Source organism: Dicentrarchus labrax, unplaced genomic scaffold (genome assembly GCF_905237075.1).
Source record: "Dicentrarchus labrax unplaced genomic scaffold, dlabrax2021, whole genome shotgun sequence".
Taxonomy (NCBI): domain Eukaryota; kingdom Metazoa; phylum Chordata; class Actinopteri; family Moronidae; genus Dicentrarchus; species Dicentrarchus labrax.
In genome coordinates, this window is record NW_026136716.1 from 481527 (window position 1) to 507066 (window position 25540).

General features: G+C 44.0%; 1 protein-coding gene and 1 long non-coding RNA gene across 6 annotated transcripts; one reads left to right on the forward strand and one right to left on the reverse strand.

Annotated features, from left to right (window-relative positions):
* The first annotated feature begins 615 nt into the window (after positions 1-615).
* On the forward strand, positions 616-13668 carry adgrg7.1 (adhesion G protein-coupled receptor G7, tandem duplicate 1). Its single transcript, XM_051427993.1, has 16 exons — positions 616-791; positions 1719-4367; positions 4498-4602; positions 4721-4833; positions 4935-5075; positions 5215-5303; positions 6098-6246; positions 7294-7407; positions 7665-7852; positions 9647-9799; positions 10384-10496; positions 10617-10969; positions 11101-11182; positions 11336-11494; positions 12033-12189; positions 12420-13668. Exons 1-16 carry the CDS (start codon positions 767-769, stop codon positions 12630-12632), a joined length of 4803 nt encoding a protein of 1600 aa, XP_051283953.1. The 5' UTR covers positions 616-766; the 3' UTR covers positions 12633-13668.
* A 5456-nt stretch (positions 13669-19124) lies between these two features.
* LOC127378645 (uncharacterized) lies at positions 19125-19950 on the reverse strand. Of its 5 annotated transcripts, XR_007888125.1 has the most exons (4): positions 19892-19930; positions 19646-19809; positions 19324-19434; positions 19125-19282 (listed from the first exon to the last, which is right to left on the reverse strand). It is a non-coding gene; the product is annotated as an uncharacterized LOC127378645 (long non-coding RNA). The 5 variants fall into 5 exon arrangements; XR_007888124.1 differs by having other exon boundaries at positions 19728-19950; XR_007888122.1 differs by having other exon boundaries at positions 19687-19950.
* Positions 19951-25540: the final 5590 nt, after the last annotated feature.

Consider the following 25540-nt stretch of genomic DNA (forward strand, 5'->3'; position numbering starts at 1 on the left):
CAGCTGCTTCCTGGTTGTTGTTGGTGTTAAATATTTGAAAAAGTTGCATCACATGAAGCCAAACTCCAGCAGACAGTGAACGGTTAATGAATGATCAGCTGGATATCTGACAGGTGATTGGTCCACAGGAACAACAACCAGTCCGCCTCCTCAGTGTTGACTCAGGAGGGCTGAGACGTCATAATTTATAGCTGCTTTTAGGTTAAAACTCTTGTTGCTCAGTATTGTTGCTCTACAGGAGCAATAAGTTATATAATCAAAAACAAACCAAAAAGAGGAAACACTAAAGAAATAAATTACAGGTTGAACGACAACACGTACATTTCCAATCAAACCATAATAAAACCTACAGAAGATTTACAAATCAGAGGAATATATCACTTCTTCATGTCCAGACTCACTGATTTGATTTGTGTTTTTGTTCATTAATCAACCAATCAAACTACTAATAGAGCACCTGGTGTACAGGTAGCTCAAAGGGATTGACAGCACAGACTAAAGCTCATAATCTAAACAGAAAAGTCACACATTTTAAATAATAAAGCCTGCAGTGTGGAGTCATTTAATGAAGAACTTTGAGCTTTTGTGTTGAGCTTTATGATTTTATTGTGTGCTCTTTATTACGCTCAGTAGGTTTCCTCAACTGAATATGACCACACTGACACTTTCGCCACTGCAGAACAGCTCGAACATCGGACCACAACAACAACATGAGCAGATTTAATAAACCGGACTGTAAACTTGTGATCTGGAGCCATTAATCAAGATGGACTTTTGGTTTTTCACTCTGGGTAAGAAACCTTCTGTTTGTGTTTTTATTTTGGATTTTTCAACACTTTGCAGGTGTTTGTGAGTTACAGCATTAAGTTGTTTAGTGGTAAAATGTAAGACAATTTGACTCAAACTACTTTAAAGGACATAGGTCATAAGTTTAGCTTGTTATCCAGTCCTGTAAAATGATGAAAACAATTGTGTGCCACCTTCAGAGGTGGAAAAAGTACACACATTCTTATGCGTGTTGGTCATGTTCCGTCTGTTGATTTTGGAAAGGTGTTCAATAGTGCAAAATAATCAATAATTAAAACGCAATAAAACTAAAATAACGAGATAGTAAAATGTAAAGATAGTACAGTGATCTCTGAAAAGATTACCTAAGTACAATAACAAAATATTATAAAGGATACTTCCCACTTGTTGTCACTTTGTTTCTACGAATAAAGCAGCCTGGGAACCAGACAGATCTGCGAGCTCATGTTTTATTGCTGCCCCCTCCTCAAGTCCTGGATCCTACCGGGCCGATCACAACCATGAATACGGAATGGGTTTTATATGACGACTGTTGAATCATGTCAGTATTAAACAAACAAGTCAGTATATTTTCTCTAAAAAGATCAAGAAAGAACTGCACTTAAGCTTTCGATAAGAAGGATGTGTTTGTCATACTTTGGACAGGATTTGGGAAGTTCAGTTGGTTGGTTGGTCGGTCGAGTGATCTACAGAGTGAATGAAGAGAGGGGGCGGCGTTAGTGAGATCAAACTGTGAATCAGAGAAATAAAACGCTATTTTCTGATTGTGTTAATGCAGTTGAGGCGCATCCTTTGCTCAGTCATGGTTCAACTCGGTGTGGCCAAAAGAACCAATAGAAAAGCCCTGACTGTGATCGCACATTAACGGCTTCTTCCTACAAAATAATTATTACGTGTCTGTCTCCTCACAGCTGTTTGTTTGGCCACCTCTAGAACTGGAGCACAGTCAACCTCAACAACATCATCAGCGTCAAATGTCACCAACGTAACCACTGTGTTCCCTGTACCTGCCCTTACCACTACTGCTGCTCCTCCTACGACTCCTCCAACTCCTCCTCCTACCAACAATACCACTACTGCTGCTCCTCCTACCAACACTACCACTACTGCTGCTCCTCATACTACTAACACTACTGCTGCTCCTCCTACGACTCCTCCACCAACTCCTCCTCCTACCAACACTACCACTACTGCTGCTCCTCATACCACTAACACTACCACTACTGCTGCTCCTCCTACGACTCCTCCACCAACTCCACCTCCTACCAACACTACCACTACTGCTGCTCCTCCTACTGCTCCTCCTCCTACCAACACTATCACTACTGCTGCTCCTCCTACAACTCCTCCACCAACTCCTTCTCCTACCAGCACTACCACTACTGCTGCTTCTCCTACTGCTCCTCCTCCTACCAACACTATCACTACTGCTGCTCCTCCTACAACTCCTCCACCAACTCCTTCTCCTACCAACACTACCACTACTGCTGCTCCTCCTACGACTCCTCCACCAACTCCACCAACTCCTCCTCCTACCAACAGTTCAACTACTGCTGCTCCTCCTACTGCTCCTCCTACGACTCCTCCTCCTACTGCTCCTCATACTACCAGCACTACCACCACTGCTGCTCCTCCTACTGCTCTTCCTCCTACCAACACTACCACTACTGCTGCTCCTCCTACGACTCCTCCACCAACTCCTTCTCCTACCAACAGGACCACTCCTGCTGCTCTTCCTACGACTCCTCCACCTACCAACACTACCACTACTGCTGCTCCTCCTGCCACTAACACTACCACTACTGCTGCTCCTCCTACGACTCCTCCACCAACTCCTCCTCCTACCAACACTTCTACTACTGCTGCTCCTCCTACTGCTCCTCCTACAACTCCTCTTCCTACTGCTCCTCATACTACCAGCACTACCACCACTGCTGCTCCTCCTACTGCTCTTCCTCCTACCAACACTACCACTACTGCTGCTCCTCCTACGACTCCTCCACCAACTCCTTCTCCTACCAACACTACCACTACTGCTGCTCCTCCTACGACTCCTCCACCAACTCCTCCTCCTACCAACACCACCACTACTGCTGCTCCTCATACCACTAACACTACCACTACTGCTGCTCCTCCTACAACTCCTCCACCAACTCGACCTCCTACCAACACTACCACTACTGCTGCTCCTCTTCCTACCAACAGGACCACTCCTGCTGCTCTTCCTACGACTCCTCCACCTACCAACACTACCACTACTGCTGCTCCTCCTACTGCTCCTCCTCCTACCAACACTACCACTACTGCTGCTTCTCCTATGACTCCTCCACCAACTCCACCAAGTCCTCCTCCTACCAACACTACTACTACTGCTGCTCCTCCTACTGATCCTCCTAAGACTCCTCCACCAATTCCACCTCCTACCAGCACTACCACTACTGCTGCTCCTCATACTACTAACACTACCACTACTGCTGCTGCTCCTCCTACGACTCCTCCACCAACTCCTCCTCCTACCAACACTACCACTACTGCTGCTCCTCCTACTGCTCCTCCTCCTACCAACACTACCACTACTGCTGCTCCTCCTACAACTCCTCCACCAACTCCTTCTCCTACCAACACTACCACTACTGCTGCTCCTCCTACGACTCCCCCACCAACTCCTCCTCCTACCAACACTGCCACTACTGCTGCTCCTCCTACTGCTCCTCCTACGACTCCTCCTCCTACTGCTCCTCCTCTTACCAACACTACCACTACTGCCATTCCTAATCCTACTGCTCCTCCTACTGCTCCTCCTCCTACCAACACTACCACTACTGCTGCTCCTCCTACTGGTCCTCCTACTGCTCCTCCCACGACTCCTCCACCAACTCCTCCTCCTACCAACACTACTACTACTGCTGTTCCTCCGACTGCTACTCCTACGACTCCTCCTCCTACTGTTCCTCATACTACCAGCACTACCACCACTGCTGCTTCTACTACTGCTCTTCCTCCTACCAACACTACCACAACTGTTGCTCCTCCTACTGCTCCTCCTCCTACCAACACTACCACTACTGCTGCTCCTCCTACGACTCCTCCACCAACTCCTCCTCCTACCAACACTGCCACTACTGCTGCTCCTCCTACTGCTCCTCCTACGACTCCTCCTCCTACTGCTCCTCCTCTTACCAACACTACCACTACTGCCATCCCTAATCCTACTGCTCCTCCTACTGCTCCTCCTCCTACCACTACTACCAACACTACCACTACTGCTGCTCCTCCTATGACTCCTCCACCAACCCCTCCTCCTACTAACACTACTACCCCTGCTCCTCCTACGACTCCTCCTCCAACTCCTACTACGACTCCTCATACTCATCCTCATACTACAACTACTACTCCTACTCCTACTACTACTACGACTACCACCACTACCACTACCACTACTATTCCACTTCCTACTACTCCCTCTACCCCTCCTCCTCTGGTTTGTGACAATGGTGGGATATCACTGAATGGTGTCTGTATCTGTCCTGATGAATGGACCGGAGAGACATGCTCACAAGGTAAGTTGTGTTGAGCAACAGCAGCAAACTTTATTTTTCTAATCATTTAAATTACCGAAAGTTGTTTATGATTTGTTCCTGAGTGAGTGTAAAACATCTGCTCACAAAGTTATTAAACTTGTCCTCTCAGAGAATTTCTGCCGAGAACAAGAGTTGAATGGATTCAAATTCTTAAACACACCCATCGGCTGGTTTGTGTATTCTGAGCAAATCTGTGATCCAGGAACGAGTGCTGGTGAGTTGATTCTAACCATCATGATATCAGTCCAGAAACTGCCATCTCCATCCATTTGTCGGTCTAACATCCATCAATCAGGTGTACGGTAACTGTAACTCCCATCATCTCCATACAGCTGGAAAGCCACAGGCTTCGACCAGATGTTCCGTCAAGAATGGACTGCCGAGTTTCGAGGATCCACCGAAGATCCTTCAGTGTGACCAGTCGCTCAGCGACATACAACAAAATGTAAGAAAACCTCCAAAGCAGTTCCAGTTTGATAGCCAAGCACTTTGATAATGAAGTAGAAAGGCGACCTGTGCACAACCCATCCTGTGTTCCCCTCTCAGCTTACCAGCCCAGCTGATTTAGAGTCGCTGGCAGCCAGCACTCAAATTCTGACCTCAAAACCTGAAGAGCTGACGGCCGAAAACATCACAGCAGCAGTTCAGATCACCAACACGCTGCTGCTGTCTCCGAATGCCACAGAGGTACGAAGTGTCGCAACAAAAGTCTCAGGGAGGTTTTTGGTCGACTAGACGGCAAACGCCGAGTTATTGGACACAAATTCTGTTGTATCAGTCTTGGAGAGCGATCCTCACTGTGTGGGTGTTAATGGTTGTACTGCAGAGCGTCAGGGTGGCAGCGGTAGCAACAGTCAGCCAGCTACTGAACACCAGCACTCCAGACGACAGCAAGGAAAACAACGCTACTCTGGGGTAAACCAAATCTTTTTTAAATCACTGCCAAGTTTGTCTATGTCTCATGTTTAACTGTCCATGTGTTCAACTGTTCTGTCCCTCTGACCTATGTCAGTCAAAAGTTGTTGGATTAAAGGATTAAATCTGGGTTTCAGTACTCTGAACAGACTGTAGTGGATGTGAGGTTTACATATTTCTTCGGTTTTCAGGAACTTCTGTATGATCAAACCATCCACACATATAAAGATGAACAACATGACCGCTCTCCAAAACTGAAGCCAGGACCTCTCTATCGCCCCCTTGTGGCAGACTACAGTATAGCTCATAAAGCCTGCTGACTAAGTCGTTCTTATCACGCAGATGTTTAAGTGCTAATTTTTAAAAAACAAAATGTTTAAGTTATTTTTTCCCCCTTTTTTAAAATTTTGATAGGGACAGCTGAAGATAGACAGGAAAGGGGGGTAGAGAGAGTGGGGATGACACGCAGCAAAGGGCTGCAGGTCGGATTCGAAACCTGGGCCACTGCAGCAAGGACTCAGCCTCAGTACATGGGTCGCCAGCTCTACCGACTGAGCTAAAAAAAAAAAAAAGTGAATTGAAAAGTGTTCATTTTTAATCATCAGTTTGGCAGGTTTGGCTTCAGGTCGAAGGTCAACAGGGGCCTAAAGAGAAAATTATTTTACAAAATATAACACATTTTTGGATACATACAATAAATGATATCAATTAAAAAATAAAACGTATTTTCTCCTGAACATGATCCTGATGATTTGATATAAGTATTTCCATTTATTTCTGTATTTTGTGTCCAGCCTCACGGTGACCCTGGACCAGCTCTCTGTGAACCTGAGCCTCAGTCTCAATACATCTCAGTCTCAGGTGGTCCAACCAAACCTGGTGGTGCAGTCGACACAAATCCCTGCTGCAGGCACTCAAGGAGTGCAGTTCACATCTCTGACAGGTCAGCGTAATGAAATATTGACCCTGAAGCCTCACATGATCAGTTTAACCTCTCGGCTGTTAAAAACTGTATTTCTCAGCTTTTATTAACTGAAGGTCAGTGGTTCTGAGGTGGTTTTATGTGTCCAGAACCATGAGGATTTTAGATCTACTATTCTGACTAGAATATCTGTTTCAGGACTCTGTCACTATTTCCTCTTCCTCTAAATCTTGTGGTCGACGTGATGTCCAGGTTTTTCAAGACGATGCAGCTAAGGTGTTTTATTGTTTTATGATTTTAATAGTCTGTCATAATTTTGCTTTGTGCCCTGCCTTTGTGTCATTTGTCATTTTCAATGGTAACAATTTACTGCTCATAAATCAGAAATTGTTTTTACAATCGTCACAAAACTCACAGGAAAAGTTTTGCAACAATGATGACCCATGTGTGAAACTATTAAAATATCTAACCATCACAGCTGCAGAACGTTTCTTCAGTATCACAGTAATCCAGATAGTTGTTTGTACATCCATGGTACACTGCTAACAGCTAATCATTAATTAACCAAAGTTTAATTCCCCAATATCTTCTCTACGCTCTACGTGTCTCTGCATATATTCTTGTTTAAAATAATAGAATAGAATTTTTATCAAGTATTCACTTCATATATAAAGAGTTTTTCTGTCTAATAGCCAGATGAGCCCTGGGAGTCTGGATGAAGCTAGCTGACATTTATTTAGCTAGCAAGTAAGCTAACGTTATCCAGCTAAAAGCACAATCACACAATATCTTCCATGAGCATGTTGTAATGTTAGCTTTGACTTTGGACTCAGTGTTGTTACATTACTAAAAGTTAAATTTAATTTTCATGTAAGTCATTTATTTGTCCACAGTAAATAATAAAAGCCTCAGTACTCACAATATGCAGGAATAGCTTGGTGTTGGGGGCCTACAGAAGTTTGAAAGAGACAATATTAACAATATTAAAACATTTAAACTAAAGTGCACAAACAAAAAAACATTATCAGAACTTTTAATAAATAAAACTGTGTTTCTCCGTCTGTTTAGGGGCGTCTGGGAGTTTCGTTGCTGACCGAATTCAGCTGAACACCAACACATCAACAGTTGTGGTGGAAAACGGGTTCATAGCCGACACCCTGATATATGTGCGATTCCCACCAGGTGAGTTTTCTTTAAAAACTGGTATTATTCAAATAAAATACTGCTACTACTGTCAGGCTCAAGTTACTCAAAACTACACTGCAGAATGTAAAGGTTATTTTTATATTTTTGTTTATTGTTTAGAAAATGACAACCTGTAGTTTCACCTGACTGAAGTTCAGACACTCCTTGAAATGCACCCAAATCCACAAATTTCCTGAGTTTTAAACCAATTTTCTACTAATGACAATGTAAATGTCTTTATCTCGTGTCTGTAGAAGCTGTCAGTGGTCGTCAGAAGCCATCAAACATCTCGCTGGGTTTCGTCCTCTACCAGAATGACCGTTTCTTTAGGTCGAGACGCTACAAAAGGCAACGGGCCGCCATCAGGGTCTTGTCGGCCAGTGTCAAAGGTCAGGAGCGCAGCGTGGTGCCGCAACATGTGGAGATGCTGTTCAGACCAACAGTAAGACAACCAGCTTCTGTTACCTTTTAAATAGTTCTGTATTAATCATTTAGTTTTCTTTTTAAATGCCACAAGATCTGGTGCAGCTATTTGAGCATATTGCTGAAGGGGCAACCCATCATCGAAATTAATATTCAAATCACAGGAATATGAACGACTATGGTACCAAACACCATCCTGTAGGACGACTTTTCACGCAATACAAGTTAGTTGTTACAAAAAACAGTTTTAATTTAAATTCTAAGTGAAAATCAACCTGTAAAGAATTCGATGTAAAGTGATATATCAAACATAGAAATGTAAATAAAAGTGTAAAGGGGAACTACACCATTGGAACATATCTGAGGTAATAAAAACAGAAAAAATAAGTGGTCCCAGGGGGGCACCTTGTGGAACACCCTTTTCTACAATTAAATAGATTGAGAACCCTGAAAGACAACATACTGATCTATTATGAAGTTAGAATTCAACCAGATAGCTTATCAAGAAGGAAGTAGCAATCAACCACATCAATAACCTTGGAAAGATCAATAAAAACTGCACCTGTGAGTTTATAATATATTAACTAACTAACACCTGCATGCACCCGTCCCTTTGAACTCACACAGTGTCTTCATCTCTCCTTCCATCCAACTGTTTAAATTATTTAATGATTGATTTTTTTGACTTGCAGGGTCACTAAAGATTTATCGGTGCCATAAAAACTGTTGTTGTGAAAAAAGAATCAGAGTAGAAACACAGTGACATCAAAAGGCCATAAAACTAAAACAAGACTGTCCATCGTCACTGTCTTGGTACAGTTCTTCATTAAGGAAGTCGGAGATGCAGGGCAACTCCTTGAGGTTTACTCTGCAGTCTTCTGACTGAATCAATACATACAGATTACATACGTTTATGGTGAATTATCATAGAAGGTCACAGTTCTCACATTTAAGAAGCTGGAACATGAGAATTTGGGGAATTTTTGCTTAAAATACTAACTAAACCAATGGACCCTCAGATATAGATATCCATGAGTTTTGGGCAGTGACCAAAGAATGAAATTGTGGATACAGGTGGCCCAAAACAAGTTTGCTTCATAGGGTATCCGGGCTCAGCCGTAGGGTGAGGAGTTCGTAGAGTCGCTGCTTCTTCATGTTGAAAGGAGCCAGCTAAGGTGGTTCAGACGAGGGATTAGGATCCTCCTGGGCACCTCACTTTGGAGGTTATCCAGGCATGACCAAAGGGGAGGAGACACCGAGGTAGACCCTGTTGAAGGGGCTATATAGCTCATCTGGCCGGGCAACACCTCAGGATCCCGCAGAAGCTGGAAGGCATTACTAGGGGGGCGAGGGATATCTGGAGTATCCTGCTTGACCTGATGCCACCGCGACCTGAACCCACATAAGCGGGGCGATAATGGATAGATGGATTACCAAAACAGTTGATGACTGATATCACTAATATCACCAAAGCTAAGGTGCAGAACTACTGTTGTGAACAGGATAAACATTGTGTGCTTTGGCTGAACAGAGGGACAAGGACAGAGACAGATCTCTTCAAACAGTCTCTCTGCCAAACAAGCATCCATTTTGTTTCCTAGCACATGAATGGACAGCATGCTTCTTGTGCATTCAGACCGAGGGGTCTCAAACTTTACACTGACCTTCGCGGACGTGATGAAAATGATGACCGGGCTTTAGTGTAATTTTACTCACGAGATCTGATGTTTGATTTTAGTGTTGTCTTCTTTCACAAGGTACATTTATCAGTAAAGTCAGAGATTAAGAGTTGATCTATGTGCTGCGGTTTCAGATTGGCAATGGTACGTCTCTGTACGACTTTGCCTGTGTTTTCTGGGACTACAGTCTGGAGGACTGGAGCACTGACGGCTGCTCTAAAGGAAATGCTTCAGACGGACTCCTGAGATGTTTCTGCAACCACACCACCAACTTCGCTGCTCTCTGGGTGAATTTCACAACTCCACACTGACATGATCACAACTTTCAAATAAGAGTAAAGCTTAAACTAAAATTGAGGGAGTCTCTGTCTTTCTGTCCTTCGATAATCTTCACACCCATTCATCTGATTGGTTTCTGGTGTTTCTGAGGACCCGAGGGAGAGCGCTGTCGAGTGCGAGCTCTACAGAGCATAGTTATTAGTAGTGCCTTACTCCTGTCAGAAGTAGACACTGTGTAATATATTGAAAGGGGTCACCTATTAACTGTTAGACAGCCAAACGACGGTGTAACAGTTATACAATCAATGCATTTTTAAAGCTCTAGAAAAACTACCAACCACACCCCCCCCCTATCCTAAAAGCTTTTGACAATTTCAAGCCATGAATGTATTATTTAGAACCTGAATACAGCTTCGCTGTTTGGACTGAATGGACTGACATACATCCATGTTTCAAGCAGATAGCAATTAGCTACGTCAATGCATTGGTCTGAAACCAATTAATTTGGGTACAAGAGATTATTATCCTCCAAGTATGTAACTGATTGACCGCTGTTGTGCTACCACCTTGTGAAAACTAATTTCTGTTTCAGTCATTCAGAGAGAATTATGAGTATGCAGAGGCCCTGGACGCCATTTCCATCGTTGGACTTTCGTTCTCTATTCTAGGTTTGGTTGTAACGATCATTCACCACGTTAAAGAGAAGTAAGAATATATTATATAAATACACAAGCTGTAAACTTCCCGCCTACTTACCCTTTAAGATAACGGTGTACTCCCTTATCCCAGTTATGACTTTTTCTTTAAACCGTAACATCTCTTCAGCTTTCACAGAAACTCTCGCGAGCGAAAGAACAACAAGAACTCAAAGACAGCTCTGCTGTGTATCTACGTCAGTCTGCTGGCCTTCATCATCACCTTCCTCTCTGGGGTCGGAAACTCCAGCAGACAGAATGACGCTCAGACAAACAACAAAAACAACACCATTCCGGAGTCTGACGAGCACGTGGAGCCAGATGCAGGCTCGTGCACGGCGGTGGCGGCTCTGCTGCACTTCTTTCTGTTAGCCACATTCATGTGGAACGCTGTATATGGCACTCAGCTGGTGCTGCTGGTCCGGACTGTGAGTCGTGGTCTTCCTCCGTACTGGAGTAAACTCAGCCTCACTGTGGGATGGGGTACGAGGTTTAAAGTTCAAAAGTTTTCTTTGAAAGTCTTTATGCTCAGCTAAGCTAACCTAAAATCTATATGATGGTTTTTTTGCTCACATGTAGAAATAAAGCCATTTTAACTTCCTGTGTCCACTCAGGAGTCCCGGCAATCGTCGTGGCGATCACACTGGGAGCCACCTACCGGGTGGACAACCCATTGGGATACAGACAGGAGGAATTGTGGGTCCATTACTGTTTTGACTAATTTATTAAAATGGAAAGTGTCTTAAAATTAACAAAATTTGGTCTCCTTGGATGGAAATGAGAACTGGAAATTAATTCCCTGTATTTGATCAGTTATGACTTTTTTATGTATTATGTGTGATCCTGTAGTTGCTGGCTTGCAGCTCTGGATAAGGACAAACAGTTTCACTTTGGGAAGCCGATGTTTGGGGGTTTCCTTCTTCCGGTCAGTCTGATCCTGATCTACAACATTGTTCTGTTGGTTCTGGCCTCTCTGACGACATGCAGGACCGACCCGACCCTAAGGAGGTAACAGCTGTAAAAAGACGAGTCATCAACCGTCCTTTCTCTCGTCATCTTTTCAAACTTTCATCTCCTCAATTGAACTTCAACAAGCTTAAATTTGAACACCAGAAACATCAGTTTGTCAAAACAAGACAGAATGAGGCAGATCGCAGCGCTCTCAAACAGCATAATGTCGTCTATGAATTAGGACACTTAGAAGAAATAATTTGAGATTTTGAGACATCATAATTTAAGAAAAAAGTTGTAATATTTCAAGAACAATTAGTAATATTTCAGGGAAATAGTCAAAAGTAGTAAAAAAAAAAGTAGTAAAATAATATCAAGTAGGTTTGAGAGCAAAAACAAACTTTATAATATTCCGACTAATATTTTACTTTATAAACCTTTTTCTCGTACATTAGTTGCTTTGAGTGTATGAATTGACTGATGGAATATGGACTTTGTTCTCGGAGTATCAGTATTATCCCGACCAACCAGCGTTCATTCTGTTCAGCTTTAGAAGAACTTTAATTCACCAACCTGTGTTTGTTCTGTTGAGCAGCACCCGTCAGTCGTCTTTGACCAGGAAGTTCCTCGTCAGTTTTTCTCTGGCGGTGTTACTGGGTCTGTCATGGACTCTGGGATACCTGGTGCTTGTTACGAGAGGACATGCCCACCTGGTCTTCAGCATTATCTTCTGCCTCTGTACAACCACACAGGTATGTTATCCATTGCCCAGTTATTTTACATTTATATTAACAAGGAGTGAATCTCTTCAGATACATGGGCCGCGATACGATTCAGGGATGACGCATTTTAATACAAAACAAATTTGTGCAATACGACAGGATACGATCCAATGCTGTCTCTGTCCAACAGGAGCAAAATCAGCACTATCAGAACCCAAAAAGAATGAATCACCTTTGTCTTCCTGCTCGTGTGTTTTCAGGGGTTTCAGATATTCATCCTCTTCACGGCCAGAACGCCGACCTTCAGGGCCACCGTGTCGCGGTCTGTCCAGTACGTCTCGTCCATCTCTATCCGGTTTAGCAGCAAAACATACAGTCTGACGAAGAACTCGGGGAGGACGGACAGCTCTGAGTCCTACAGAGCTTGGAACGACCCTGCAGATACTCAAACTTTTGAAATGAAGAGACAATAATGATGGGCTTTGGTGGAAATTAGAAAATGGTTTATTTTAGAAATGTAAGAAATCTTTTATGTTAAAATGGACCATGGAGGATGAGCCCATTCTCAGGAAAACAACTCACCCAAAATGGATTTAAGATCAGATCAGATCAGATAAATGCTGTTTTAACAGTCAGTGATCAAATCTATTCTTTAAACCATCTAAACTGGTCTTAGACTGGCACCACTTTGGCCACTTTATGCTGTTGTTTCATCTGTAGGGGCAGATTATTCTGCACATACTCAGTGTGCTCTTTTAGAAAACTCACTGGAGACAATGAGCCATTGGAGGGCACCAAACTCCAGACAAAGAACTGGTTTCAACATGCAGCAGTTTACAGACACAGAGCTGGTGCAAAGAAATTAAGTACATTTATTCTCTCATTTAAAGGAGTATATTTTTTATTTATTTTGCTACTTTTACTTAAATGTATAATGTGAAACATCTGTTCATTAAACAGTGTATACAAAAAGTAATTTATGTCTGATGTAAGTATGTCTGATTCTGATTCTGATTCTGAAACTCTAGAGCTATGTTCTATATGTAGTTGATTCAATCAATAATCTATAATCAGAAGAAGTCATACATTGACTGTTTACCATTCACTGTTTAGATCTTGGTGCTTTTGAACTCTAGATTTGAACCGGATGAAGGATTTTAGTCATCGGACGTCTGGATCTTAAGTTATCAGAGAAACAAGCTGAGCTAACGTTAGCAGCAGCTCGGCTCGCAGCCCCTCCGGGACGTCCTTTGTCTGTCCAACAGCGTGGGACAAACTACTAATAAAAATTGGCCAATGCTGTTTGTATTATTATTGTTTGGTATGGAAGCCCATTTCTACCATTCAACTGTTCTGTTCTGCTTAAGTGAAATGTATAAAACGAAAAAAAAAAGTCAGAATTATGAGATAAAAAGTTTAAATTATGAGATAAAAAATGAAAGTCAGAACTTCTGACATTTCTGTTCTAATTAGGGGGTTAGTTACCATAAATAAAAATGGCTAAAAGGTTTCCAGTCTCAATTTCTGTCCACTAAACATGGAAACAGAAAGGCTGACGAGGCTCTTTAAAGCCTCTAATGATGCATATTGGTGGTTCAGTGGTGTGATCACAACAGTGCAGACTAGATCATATTTGGAGCCACACAATGTTGCTCCAAAGATTATCATTCAAATAGGTAGGTAGGTCAGTGCACTGTCCTGGACCGTCCATGTGGACTTCATCTGCAATGAGGCACACAGAGTTTGTTTGTTGTTTGAGAAGTAAATCTACTTCTTAAAGGTTATACATACGAGATTATGTACATGAAACTAGCAGCAAACAACTATTCAAGGCAACAGCGCTTTCCTGCTATCAGATTTATCACTTAAGATGTTGCCGCTGCCCTGTATCTACAGCGCTGACCGCTGCCCTGTATCTACAGCACAGTTTAAATACTTGAAAATAGCAAAGATGAAAGGAATGCTGGAAATAAGCAGGGAAAAGGGTTGAATTTGACTTTAACTGCAGGCTTCTGTGAAGGATGAAAGATCAATAACACTCTATAAATCTACCACAGGCGATCTCTCTCCAGACTTCAGTTATAAAAACTGTTTCCAAAGTAAAAGACAAGAAAAGATATAACGTGGAAGAAAAGAAGCTGATTTCGATGGAAAAGGAGGCAGCTGTTCGTCCGTCCTGCAATTTAATCGGAGCTGCAACAGCTGATCCAGGGTTAGTGCTGATTAATGACTTTCTGCTTGTTCAAATGTCATCTGCGAACTTTTGTAGGGTTGGAGGGTTTAAACTTTCTCGATACCAAAGCAAAGAAGCAGTGTTGCTTCCTGTTGAGACGTTGCTGTTTGATTGCTCTGATGTCACTAATATCTGAACAACCAATTAGCAATGGGGTGCTAGCTAGCGATTGTTATGTTGTTGCTAGGAGTTTGAAGAGCTGCTAGGGTTTTAAGGGGTATAATAGGAAGTTGCTAGGGTTCTGAATAGTTTTCACTTTCTGAGGGGTTGCTATGGGTTTAGGGTTGGGGTGTTCAAGGAGGTTGAGTCTTGCACTGGATATCAAATGATTCATGTGGTTTCTGGGTGGTTACTCTGGATTTCCAGAACTTTGGTCAGTATTTCCTGGGACATTCGGGTCATCATCAGTTTCTGCTGGTGAAACTGAAGCCCAGCCTCGTCCACCTTTTTTAGACAATTGTTTTTGGTGTTGCATTCACTTTCCATTCCTACTTATTCAGTCAGTGTCCGAGCACAACGCGGTTAAAGATAGGCAACTTAACCATATTGTTTACTGGGAGTTCCTCGTTGGCCGGAAATAACTGCATCATATTTTCTGTTGAAGTTGGATGCCGACCGCACAGGGCAGCTCAAAGTTAAGCTCAGAACCAGACACATCAAGGACAAAAGTGACAGCTAGAATTATGTAAATGTTTGGCCCAGATGTGACGAGCTTGGCTCTTCTCAGTTGCCGTAGCAGCTGTACAACACCACACTGTCTGTTTTCCTGAAATGAAGGCAGCAACAACAGTGTTTTAATCTTTCTGTTGGCTGCTTGTTTTCTTTCTTTCCGAACTGAGTGGACAGACTGACTCATCCTTGACTCTCTGAACGCTCCAACACCAACTCCTGTCCAACAAAGTGACAAAAAAAACTTCAACTTTTGACTTTGTAGAGTGCATTCTAAAGATTAGGGGCTAAAAGAAGGATTAAAGTGCAAATGATTGATTCTGGAAAGCAGCAGCTGCATGTTACACCTGCTTCAGTGGCTTGACGTCGACATAGAAACCAAAAGAAATTACATTAAATCAACAGAACAAACATCCATTAAAGACGCAGCGCGCAGTGGCGAGTTGAGGTCATCGCACTAAGATCAGAATCTTGGCTAAAGCCGCGTTTGGTCTCTAACGAGGTGAAACCCCTCATTATGTTTTGCTCCACTGGAGTCGGGAAACTCCAGAGAGAGAATCCCCCTGTCATCCAACAGCACCATGAAACTAAAACAGGGGATGTTACCGCGGCAACGCATCGGCCGCATCCAAGTACTGCTGACGACAACAAAAAGAGAAATGGAAGAGAAAATTAGCATAGTGTATAGCATAGTACAGGGGAGGAGTAGTGTTACCTATAATAACACATCATTGTTGATTATTGGTCATAGTTTTCACTAATAATCTGTAAGTAATGTTTTATAATCAATGTTCCTTGTGCTGGTTCTCATCCATTCCATCATGAGTCATCAGTGTGGGAGAGCTGGACCTCCCTCTGAGGGTCTCCCTCTGACTCACTGTTTGTTGTGGACTCTCAGAACCAGCTGTGGGAGCCGGCAACACCAGAACCAGCAGCTCTCAGACCAGTTCCTGCACGGTTCCACTTTTAAAATAAGCTCCTTTTAAAGAGTTTGGCGAACCCTCGTTGTAGCCATGATGTCTTGTGTTGTCTGAGATAACACACAGAGTTTACGTTATACAGGACAATATAAAGCTCTTTATTGTTCTTATGTAACTTAATCACATCTGTTAAAATGAGTCATGAGTCTTTATATGAAGCTCCATCAGTACAATAAACACACTGATTCATGTGAGAGCACCGAAGTTAGCTTTACATCAAGGGTTTCTCCTGAGGAGCCCCTCAGGAAGGGACGGTCTTTGTCTAAAAGCGCGTTCTGTATGACATTAAACACTTTCAGTTAAATAAATGTTGATTTAAAGGGTTTATTTTTATTTTTGAATGCGCTACAGCTACAATCCTACAGCGTGGACAGTGTGCAACACTAGCTAACGTTAGCTTATAAATGGAGTCCGCACACAACACAGAGTCCACAACACAGAGTCCACAACACAGAGTCCAACACAGAGTCCAACACAGAGTCCACAACACAGAGTCCACAACACAGAGTCCACAACACAGAGTCCACAACACAGAGTCCAACACAGAGTCCACAACACAGAGTCCACAACACAGAGTCCAACACAGAGTCCACAACACAGAGTCCACAACACAGAGTCCACAACACAGAGTCCAACACAGAGTCCACAACACAGAGTCCAACACAGAGTCCAACACAGAGTCCACAACACAGAGTCCAACACAGAGTCCAACACAGAGTCCACAACACAGAGTCCACAACACAGAGTCCAACACCGAGTCCAACACAGAGTCCACAACACAGAGTCCAACACAGAGTCCACAACACAGAGTCCACAACACAGAGTCCAACACAGAGTCCAACACAGAGTCCACAACACAGAGTCCACAACACAGAGTCCACAACACAGAGTCCAACACAGAGTCCAAAAGTCCACAACACAGAGTCCAACACCCGGAGTCCAACACAGAGTCCACAACACAGAGTCCAACACAGAGTCCACAACACAGAGTCCAACACAGAGTCCAACACAGAGTCCACAACACAGAGTCCAACACAGAGTCCACAACACAGAGTCCAACACAGAGTCCACAACACAGAGTCCAACACAGAGTCCACAACAAAGAGTCCAACACAGAGTCCAACACAGAGTCCACAACACAGAGTCCACAACACAGAGTCCAACACAGAGTCCACAACACAGAGTCCAACACAGTGTCCAACACAGAGTCCAACACAGAGTCCAACACAGAGTCCAACACAGAGTCCAACACAGAGTCCACAACACAGAGTCCACAACACAGAGTCCACAACACAGAGTCCAAAGTCAAAGCTAACATTACTGCTAAGCTAGTGCTAAGCAACAATAAAAGATGTAGCGGTACAAAGCTAACAATAGCTTTCTACTAGCCGAGAGCGATGCAAGGCAGGGACATCCAGCGAGCTAACTGTTGCTAAGCTAAGCCGGAGTTGTTTGTCTGGCTGTGCTTTGTGGTTTTGGCTGATGGGGGATTTGTAAATGGCAAGCTAGTTAGTAGCATGGAGCTAATGGTCCAAATAAAATAACGGAACATTGCAGTGTATTAAATGTTCAGGAGAAAATCTCATAATTGGAAGATAAATAAACACAGATTGTTACATAATCCATCCTGATGTGAACCCTCTGCTGCAGGGTGGTTGGTTTCCTCTGCAGGGGTGTAGAGGCGGGGTGGGTGGGGACAGTATGTGGAGTCTGGAGCAGATTAAAACCTCCTCTGATACGAGATCTGCTCTGACTGGAAGCAGATGTGGAGTTAAAGTACTGCTGAGTGTGCAGGGTTTCCCTCAGGCAGCGTTCCTAAAGCTAACCATGCTAACAGACTGAGGCTAAAGCTAACAGGTGTGGTTGTTGGTATGTGGGAATCTTCATACTTGATGTGTCCTTAATTCGTCCCTCGACTCTCAGCCAATCGGCTCCGCGGCCGGGACCTGCCAGGACCAACCAGCGGCTGGTTGTTGAAGGCCTCCCCGGCTGCACAGAGCTACGAGCTGTAATGTGATTTTCTCTTTAATGACGGTGATGAGCAGCAGAAACATGTGAACACACAACCTCTCACAGAGGACGGGAAGGTTGGCGGTTCGAATGTTTGATCCAACAGTGACAGACGAAATCACATATCCACCCATAGCATTTAAATAGAGATAAAGTTAGTGAGGAGGCAAGCTAATGTTAGCCGAATTTCTGTTGGACTCGTTTGGAAACGTTAGCGGACTCCAATTATAAGCTAACATTAGCTAGTGTCGTAGTGCCGAATTAGCTGTTAGCACTTCCTGTTAGCATCGTACAGGTGAGCTATCACTGGGTTGCTGTGATACTGAAGAAAGGTTCTTCAGGCAGGTTCTGCAGCTTCCTCAATAATCTCTCCTCTGGATGTGGAGGCCAGGCTCCCAGGGGCCCCGACAGCCATCGGACCCCCGACGGCCATCGGCCCCCGACGGCCATCGGCCCCAACGGCCATCGGCGAGCGTCGATAAATCGCACAGCGGGATCAAACAGCGGGAGGTCTGAAATATCACTGAGTGCGGTTTGGCTCATCACACCGTTGTTACACAACCTGCACACGGAGGTTAAAGAAACACCACAGAGACCTGAGCTCCAAACGCCACAGGAGCCAGAACCCGGATCCAGAACCCAGAGCCAGAACCCGGAGCCAGAACCCGGATCCAGAACCCGGGTCCAGACTCAGCAGGAGGTTTTCAGCTCATATTTAGCTTCCAGCACGAGGAGGTGAAAAGGTTCTGATTGATTCAGTGTTTCCTTTCATCGTCGGAAAAACGTATTTTCGTGAGTTTGAGGCGTCAGACAGTCGCTGCCCCGCTGCGCTGTGATTGGTGGAGCTCGCTGCCCGTAGAAGAGCCAGAACGTCCTCAGAACATCAGTCACTGAAACTATCTTTAACATTCATATGATCCTTTACCGGCAGGTAGGAGGGAATGAGAGCAGGCTGATGGCTCTTCAGCTGATCCTCGCCGCCGCCGTGCGTTCATCCATCAGAGCGAGCGAGCTGTCGGCACCGACGCCTCCGAAGAGCTCGGAGAGGCAGCGTTCAGAGGAACATCCATCTTGTGCCGAATCCGGGTTCAGTGACGGAGAACGTCAGCAGGAATCAGTTAGCTTTAGCCTCACTGTTAGCATCGTAACCTGGGACCTGATAGCTTTAGCTTCACTGTTAGCATCGTAACCTGGGACCTGATAGCTTTAGCTTCACTGTTAGCATCGTAACCTGGGACCTGTTAGCTTTAGCTTCACTGTTAGCATCGTAACCTGGGACCTGATAACTTTAGCTTCAGTCTATTAGCATGGTTAGCTTTAGCTTCACTGTTAGCATCGTAACCTGGGACCTGATAGCTTTAGCTTCACTGTTAGCATCGTAACCTGGGACCTGTTAGCTTTAGCTTCACTGTTAGCATCGACCTAGCTTCTTCACTGTTGCCGTAACCTGGACCTGAAACTTTAGCTTCAGTCTATTAGCATGGTTAGCTTACTCACTGTTAGCATCGTAACCTGGGACCTGTTAGCTTTAGCTTCACTGTTAGCATCGTAACCTGGGACCTGTTAGCTTTAGCTTCACTGTTAGCATCGTAACCTGGGACCTGTTAGCTTTAGCTTCACTGTTAGCATCGTAACCTGGGACCTGTTAGCTTTAGCTTCACTGTTAGCATCGTAACCTGGGACCTGTTAGCTTTAGCTTCACTGTTAGCATCGTAACCTGGGACCTGTTAGCTTTAGCTTCACTGTTAGCATCGTAACCTGGGACCTGTTAGCTTTAGCTTCAGTGTTAGCATCGTAACCTGGGACCTGATAGCTTTAGCTTCAGTGTTAGCATCGTAACCTGGGACCTGTTAGCTTTAGCTTCACTGTTAGCATCGTAACCTGGGACCTGTTAGCTTTAGCTTCAGTCTATTAGCATGGTTAGCTTTAGCTTCACTGTTAGCATCAGCAAATCGAAGTGTGTGTGAAGCTGAGAAATGGTTATTGATTATGTGTCATTGGACTGATTAATATTAATATTTATAAACTCTCTAAGCTGTCAGATAAAAGTAAAAGTACTCGATTACATTCCTCCATCGGCCTGCTGGCTCCTGATTGGCTGACTGTTACATAACGGCTGCGCTCGGGGGGGCTTCCTCCCCTAAATGAGAACCAGAGGGTTAGCTCTTAAACGCCCCCCCCCCAGGGTCTTAAACATCTCTGAAAGCGTACAGCGAGCTCACGTGCACCCCCCCGCCCCCCCGGGGACGGCCATTAGGTTTTAAAAAGAGCTCTCTGAGCTAATTCTCCGTCCTGTAAAGAGCTGCAGGTCGGCGAGCTGGGTCCTGAGAGCCGCATCGTCCTCTCAGAGCCTGATCACAACCAGCCGCTCGGCCCCGCGGGGCCCAAACCTCGGATTAAGACGGTCCCGACAGCCTCTGCTCGAACAATCAGCCCTCCTCCTCCTGGGCCCCGGTCCACGTCTGTTTAAGAAATCAGGCTCCTGGACCCGGCGGGAGGTCCGGGGGCCAGCGCTGATTAAGTGATGTGTTTTGGAAGAGACGGTTCGGGTCGAGCTTTTGTTTGAGGAAAATCTCCATGAGAGCGAATGATGACGGACAGAAGGACGGACACTCGGATAACCTGGAACCTGTTAGCATGGCCTTAAGCTAGGACCTGTTAGCTTTTAATTATTCACATTAATTAAACAACAATAAATTGTTGATGCAACTCAGTTATTTTAGTGAACTTAAATGTTTGCAGTATTTTAATTATTGGTGATATAATTCCATTATAAAAACGTTAGCATTATAATGCTGTATAGCTTAGCATTTCATTTCAGTTTAATAATCGATTAATTGGCTGCCGTTCTGATAATCAATCATCCTGAACTGTGAACTAATTTCTCTCCAAAACATTTTAATTTGTATTTTTGTTATCCATGTGCTTTTATTTTGAAGCAGCTCAGGAATGAGTGGTATGTGAGCTGCGATTGGATAAACTGCACGAGGTCGTCTTTAATGACGGAGGTCACCACCACGGAGGAAGAAAGCAGGCGGGACGAGGACTCTGGCAGCCCTCTGGATTCAAGGACAAGCTGGACCTGGACTGGTCTGTGCTGGATTATGTAACTGGGTTTGATGGATACCAGCTCTGCCGTTCAAGGACAGACGTCCTCTCAGGTTCTTTCTACACATGGACTTCCTCCTGGTCCACGTGTTGGGCGGTGATGGAGCTCTGGTCTGGTTTCTCTCCGACACCTCGTCCAGCAGCCGGAGGAGAGACTCACGTTCCAGTTGGTTGTCATAACGATTCAAACTGTCCGAGTTTATCGAATAAAAGCTTTTTCATATATTTTCACAACGTCTGTCTCTACCATATTGATTAGGGATTGGTTTCAGTTCGGATCCTGTCATTAAAACTAACATATCCATCCAGATCGCTAGCTATAATGTTAGCTACGCTGAATGATAAGTAACCTGCAGGAGCCAGATCAGCCCCGAGAGTCTGGATGATAGCGATAACATTAACTACAAGTTAGCTGAAGGTAACCTGCAAACAGCAGTTAGCAGACTCCATTTATAAGCTAACGTTAGCTAGTGTTGCCCACTGTTGGCACTCGGGAACATAAAGGTCACAACCTTTGACCCTCATCCTACATAGAGACACATAGAGACACATAGAGATCAGTCCACAGGCAGCAGAGGGACAAAGGGACACTACAACCCGTTCACTCTCTGCTGATCAATAAAAATCAATAGCAAGAAGAAAGCAGTTTTCAGAATCGACCAGCACTCAGAAAGACGATAGGGAGTCGATGTAATCACTGAATATTGAGACTTGGGTGAAAATATACTTGGAGACGTTTTCTTTCCATCGCTGTGAATCTGAGAGTTCTGACTTTTATTTCTGCCGTCTGGAGAATAAAACCAGCAGCCAACCAGACATCAATCTCCTCGCTCCTCCTGGATTCTTTCAATCGGAGTTCTTGCAGCCATTTATGACATAACAGCTCCTTCTGTCCTCTGAACGCCTCCCGTTATCTCGCCCCGCGTCCACGCACACGCTCGCTAATCCATTCCATGTGTGCGTTGACGAGCTGATAAGTCTCCGTTTCCCTCCTCTGGTTCACATTTTCAGCTCACGGTCCTGCAGAAGGATCTTTGAGTCCGGGTTCGCCGCCCGGATGAATAAACACGTCCACGCCGCTGTCAGCTGAGAGTGTGGAGACCGAGGACGGCGTTACACTTTCAGAAAAATCCTTTGATCCGTCAGCCATCTGCTTAAAGACGTTCATTTAAGATGAAACGTTAAGATTGTGTTCTTTGTTGACAGAATCGATGGTGAGATCGGCCACACGTTATTTCTAGGCCCACCAGACTCCATTCACAAAACCAGTGATTTTCCCCACAAAGACAAACCTTTAGTTAAACCAGAAACAGTCGTAATATCACTATGACTCTTCACCAGACTCCAGAGATGAAAACACTTTACCTTCAGATCATTAAAGTGGACAGAAACAGAATAAAACTGATTAAACCGTCTCTGTTAGTGTTTTTCCAACAATCATCAACTCTGGTTTGGTGGAAATAAATCCTTAATTCACCAACGTAGATGATAAAAACAGCAGTTTTTTCAAAGTCTCATTTATAACCTTTAAACATTTTACATTCAACACAAGCCATGAAGGTAGAAAGGACAATTAAAGATGCTCAATAAAACCACTCTGAATCTTCTGCAATCATTTCTATGACTGTCTTAAATTAGGATTTGGAAACTTGAGCCGAAGAGGGGTCTGAAGAGGGGTCTGAAGAGGGGTCTGAAGATGGATTATACAATCAGGATTGATCTGGTCCATGTGTGAGGGCAGAAATCCAGTCAGGACTGCAGTGTGAACGGAGCCGCTGAGGAGGAAAACATGAGCAAAGAGGTGATCTCAGGTCAGTTTTAAAGCCTTCGACCACACAGTTGTTCTCATGTTCAGGGTCAATAAACCACAATGAACCTCCACCAGGGCCAGGACCAAGACCAAACCAGGACCGGAGACACAAACCCAACATTTCAGAGCTGAAAACGTCTCTGTGAAAGAGATTAAGATGAAGAACTCATCACCAGCAGTCAGGGTCATCAATCTCAGAGCTTCTCGCCTCGGCAGAGTCTGGGGTTCCCCCTCCCTCCCTCGTCGTCCCCTATCCTCCCTCGTCCCCCCCCCCCGCTCAGGCTGGCCAAGCCTTCTAAAACAAGGGAATCCCAGTCCAGATTAGTTTGGAGGGGGAGTTCCTCCACATCGTAACTCATCTGTCAGAGTAACTCGAGGGAGGAACAAAGAGACAAACGAGGGAACAAAAGAGGAAAACATTTTGAGTCCAGATCAGGAACTCTGGAGAGGACCAGTCTCAGTCTTAGTAAACACCAACAAATCCCAAGTCAATATAGACAGGTCCCAGGTGAAGACTAGTCCAGAGTCATGTCCCAAATCAAGACCAGAAAGTCTCTTTTCAAGACCAACCAGTCCCAACTGTTGGTTGTCTCAGAATGAAACTTTCAGTACAAACAGAAACTTTTAAAGTTTGTTGACAGATAACGTGAAAGTTCCTGTAACAAAAAACGTCTGTGCAAACGTTCATCACAACCTCCAAAAGCAGAGAGACGTTCAGGGCCGAGCTGCTGCTGCCGGTCGAACTCACTCACTGCGAAAACAATTAACAACTGAACCTCCGCGGACCCAGAACTTCCTGCGTGGAGGGGGAGCGCTGAGACAAACGGGACGTTTAGATGCTGGAAAAACAATGTTGAACAGATGGATGACGCACAGAGGACGCGGTTACAGCCAAGACTGTCCGGCAGGTTGGTCCGTGGACAGGTGCAGGACGGGACTCTTCATCACAGTCAAAATGATGATTTATTATCTTAATTTTAACCTGAGCTGCATCAATTGATCATTAACAGGCAACAATTTGATAATAAAATGAGCACTAATTTTATATATATATATATATATATATATATATATATATATGAGGTTCAAAGGTTTCGTGCTGTTTTACAGCTCAAACAATTAAATCAATTTATTTATTGTCAGATGTTTTCTTTTTCTTCACCGTAGAACGAAGATACCAGGTTAGAAAATCTTTTGCTAATTAATGAGTTATTATCTCAGAATCCAGAGAAAGGTTATCAACCCATGTTAGTCTGCCGGAGGCTGGTTATGGGATTCTGGATAGACTCGGGGGCATGGAGAGTCTGCTGGAGGTTCTTGGATTTGGGGTTTTGCAGCATAATAAAAAGGTGCAACTTTCTCCTAATGCAAGAAACAGAGAAATCTTAATATTAAATTAAATGTAATAAAGATTTCTAAGATCTCCTGTTACGTTTGTCAAACGACTTAAACTTCGTCAGCAGGACGTTTTCCTTCCACTCCGAGGCTCGCAGCTGATTATGACTCCCGTTATTTTCACCCGCCCTCGCAGTTCAGGTTTCATCGCAATAAAACTCTGAAATTAAAGCTCCTGTTTGTCTCTGACCCACAAATCAAACAACAGCAGGCGGATATTTAACGGTTCTATCGTCATGAATTAGTTTTACTTTAGTACTTTAGTTTAGAGCCAAAAAGGATATTTTTAAACGTCAGGAAGAGTGGGTGTCTCCGCTGGGTTTCGTTCTTTCTAATGTTCATAAAGAGCTTTGGGGGGTTTTCCTCTAGTTGAGGAGGCGAAATAGAAACATTTGACCTTCAGTCCGTCTGTTCGTGTTTTGCAGGATTACATAACTCGCAGCAGTTTCCCTCCACTCGCTCTCATTAACATGAACTCTGCAGCTCCGTGTGTGTTTTATATATCCGAGTCCAACAGATCAGCGTGACATCATTTCCTGTGTTTAACTGCTCAAAAGATGACTTTTCATCTCATGTTGGGAGAAAACCCCGTTTTCTAAATCCCAGAAGCTTCAGAGACTTGGACGCGCTGTCGATTGCAGCGCAAACAAGTGTTTCACATGTCATTTTATGTGTTTTTCTCGCTCATTTTCAGTTTTACCGACATAGTTTTACGCAGCCTGCCAAAAGCAAACAAATATGGACGGACAAGGAAACTTTGCGGTGCACAATTTGGACAGAAGTAGTTTCAGTGTAAATCAGCCCGGAAAAAATATTCAAGGTTTGGATGGTTTTGGAACTTTTGAAGATGAAACAAGAATAAAAAGGTTTCTGTTTCTGTAGAGATGCTCGTTATGAAAACTTTAATTCAAAACTAAATCTGAGGTAAAGAGCTTCATCGTCGGCATAGACAATTATTTAAAACTTTTGGACGCATATTAACTTAGATATACCCACACTTTAATAGCTTTAATTGGAGGCTTGAAGTTTTATCCATTTTAGTTTAGTTGTGTTATGCCCCCACTGCTATGCAGCTAGCGCTATGAGTTAGTGTCTACTTCTCAATGAACACAGTTTGACCCGGGAACAAACACAATCTCATAGACCAGCAGGGAATCCAGTACCGAGGTGGTTTTC

Excerpts from the sequence above, each read along its gene's own strand:
- adgrg7.1 (XM_051427993.1), top strand. The coding sequence starts at position 767 with ATGGACTTTTGGTTTTTCACTCTGG. Across the intron at positions 7,408-7,664 it reads ATATGTGCGATTCCCACCAG|AAGCTGTCAGTGGTCGTCAG; the intron begins GTGAGTTTTCTT and ends TCGTGTCTGTAG. Across the intron at positions 11,495-12,032 it reads ACCGACCCGACCCTAAGGAG|CACCCGTCAGTCGTCTTTGA; the intron begins GTAACAGCTGTA and ends TCTGTTGAGCAG.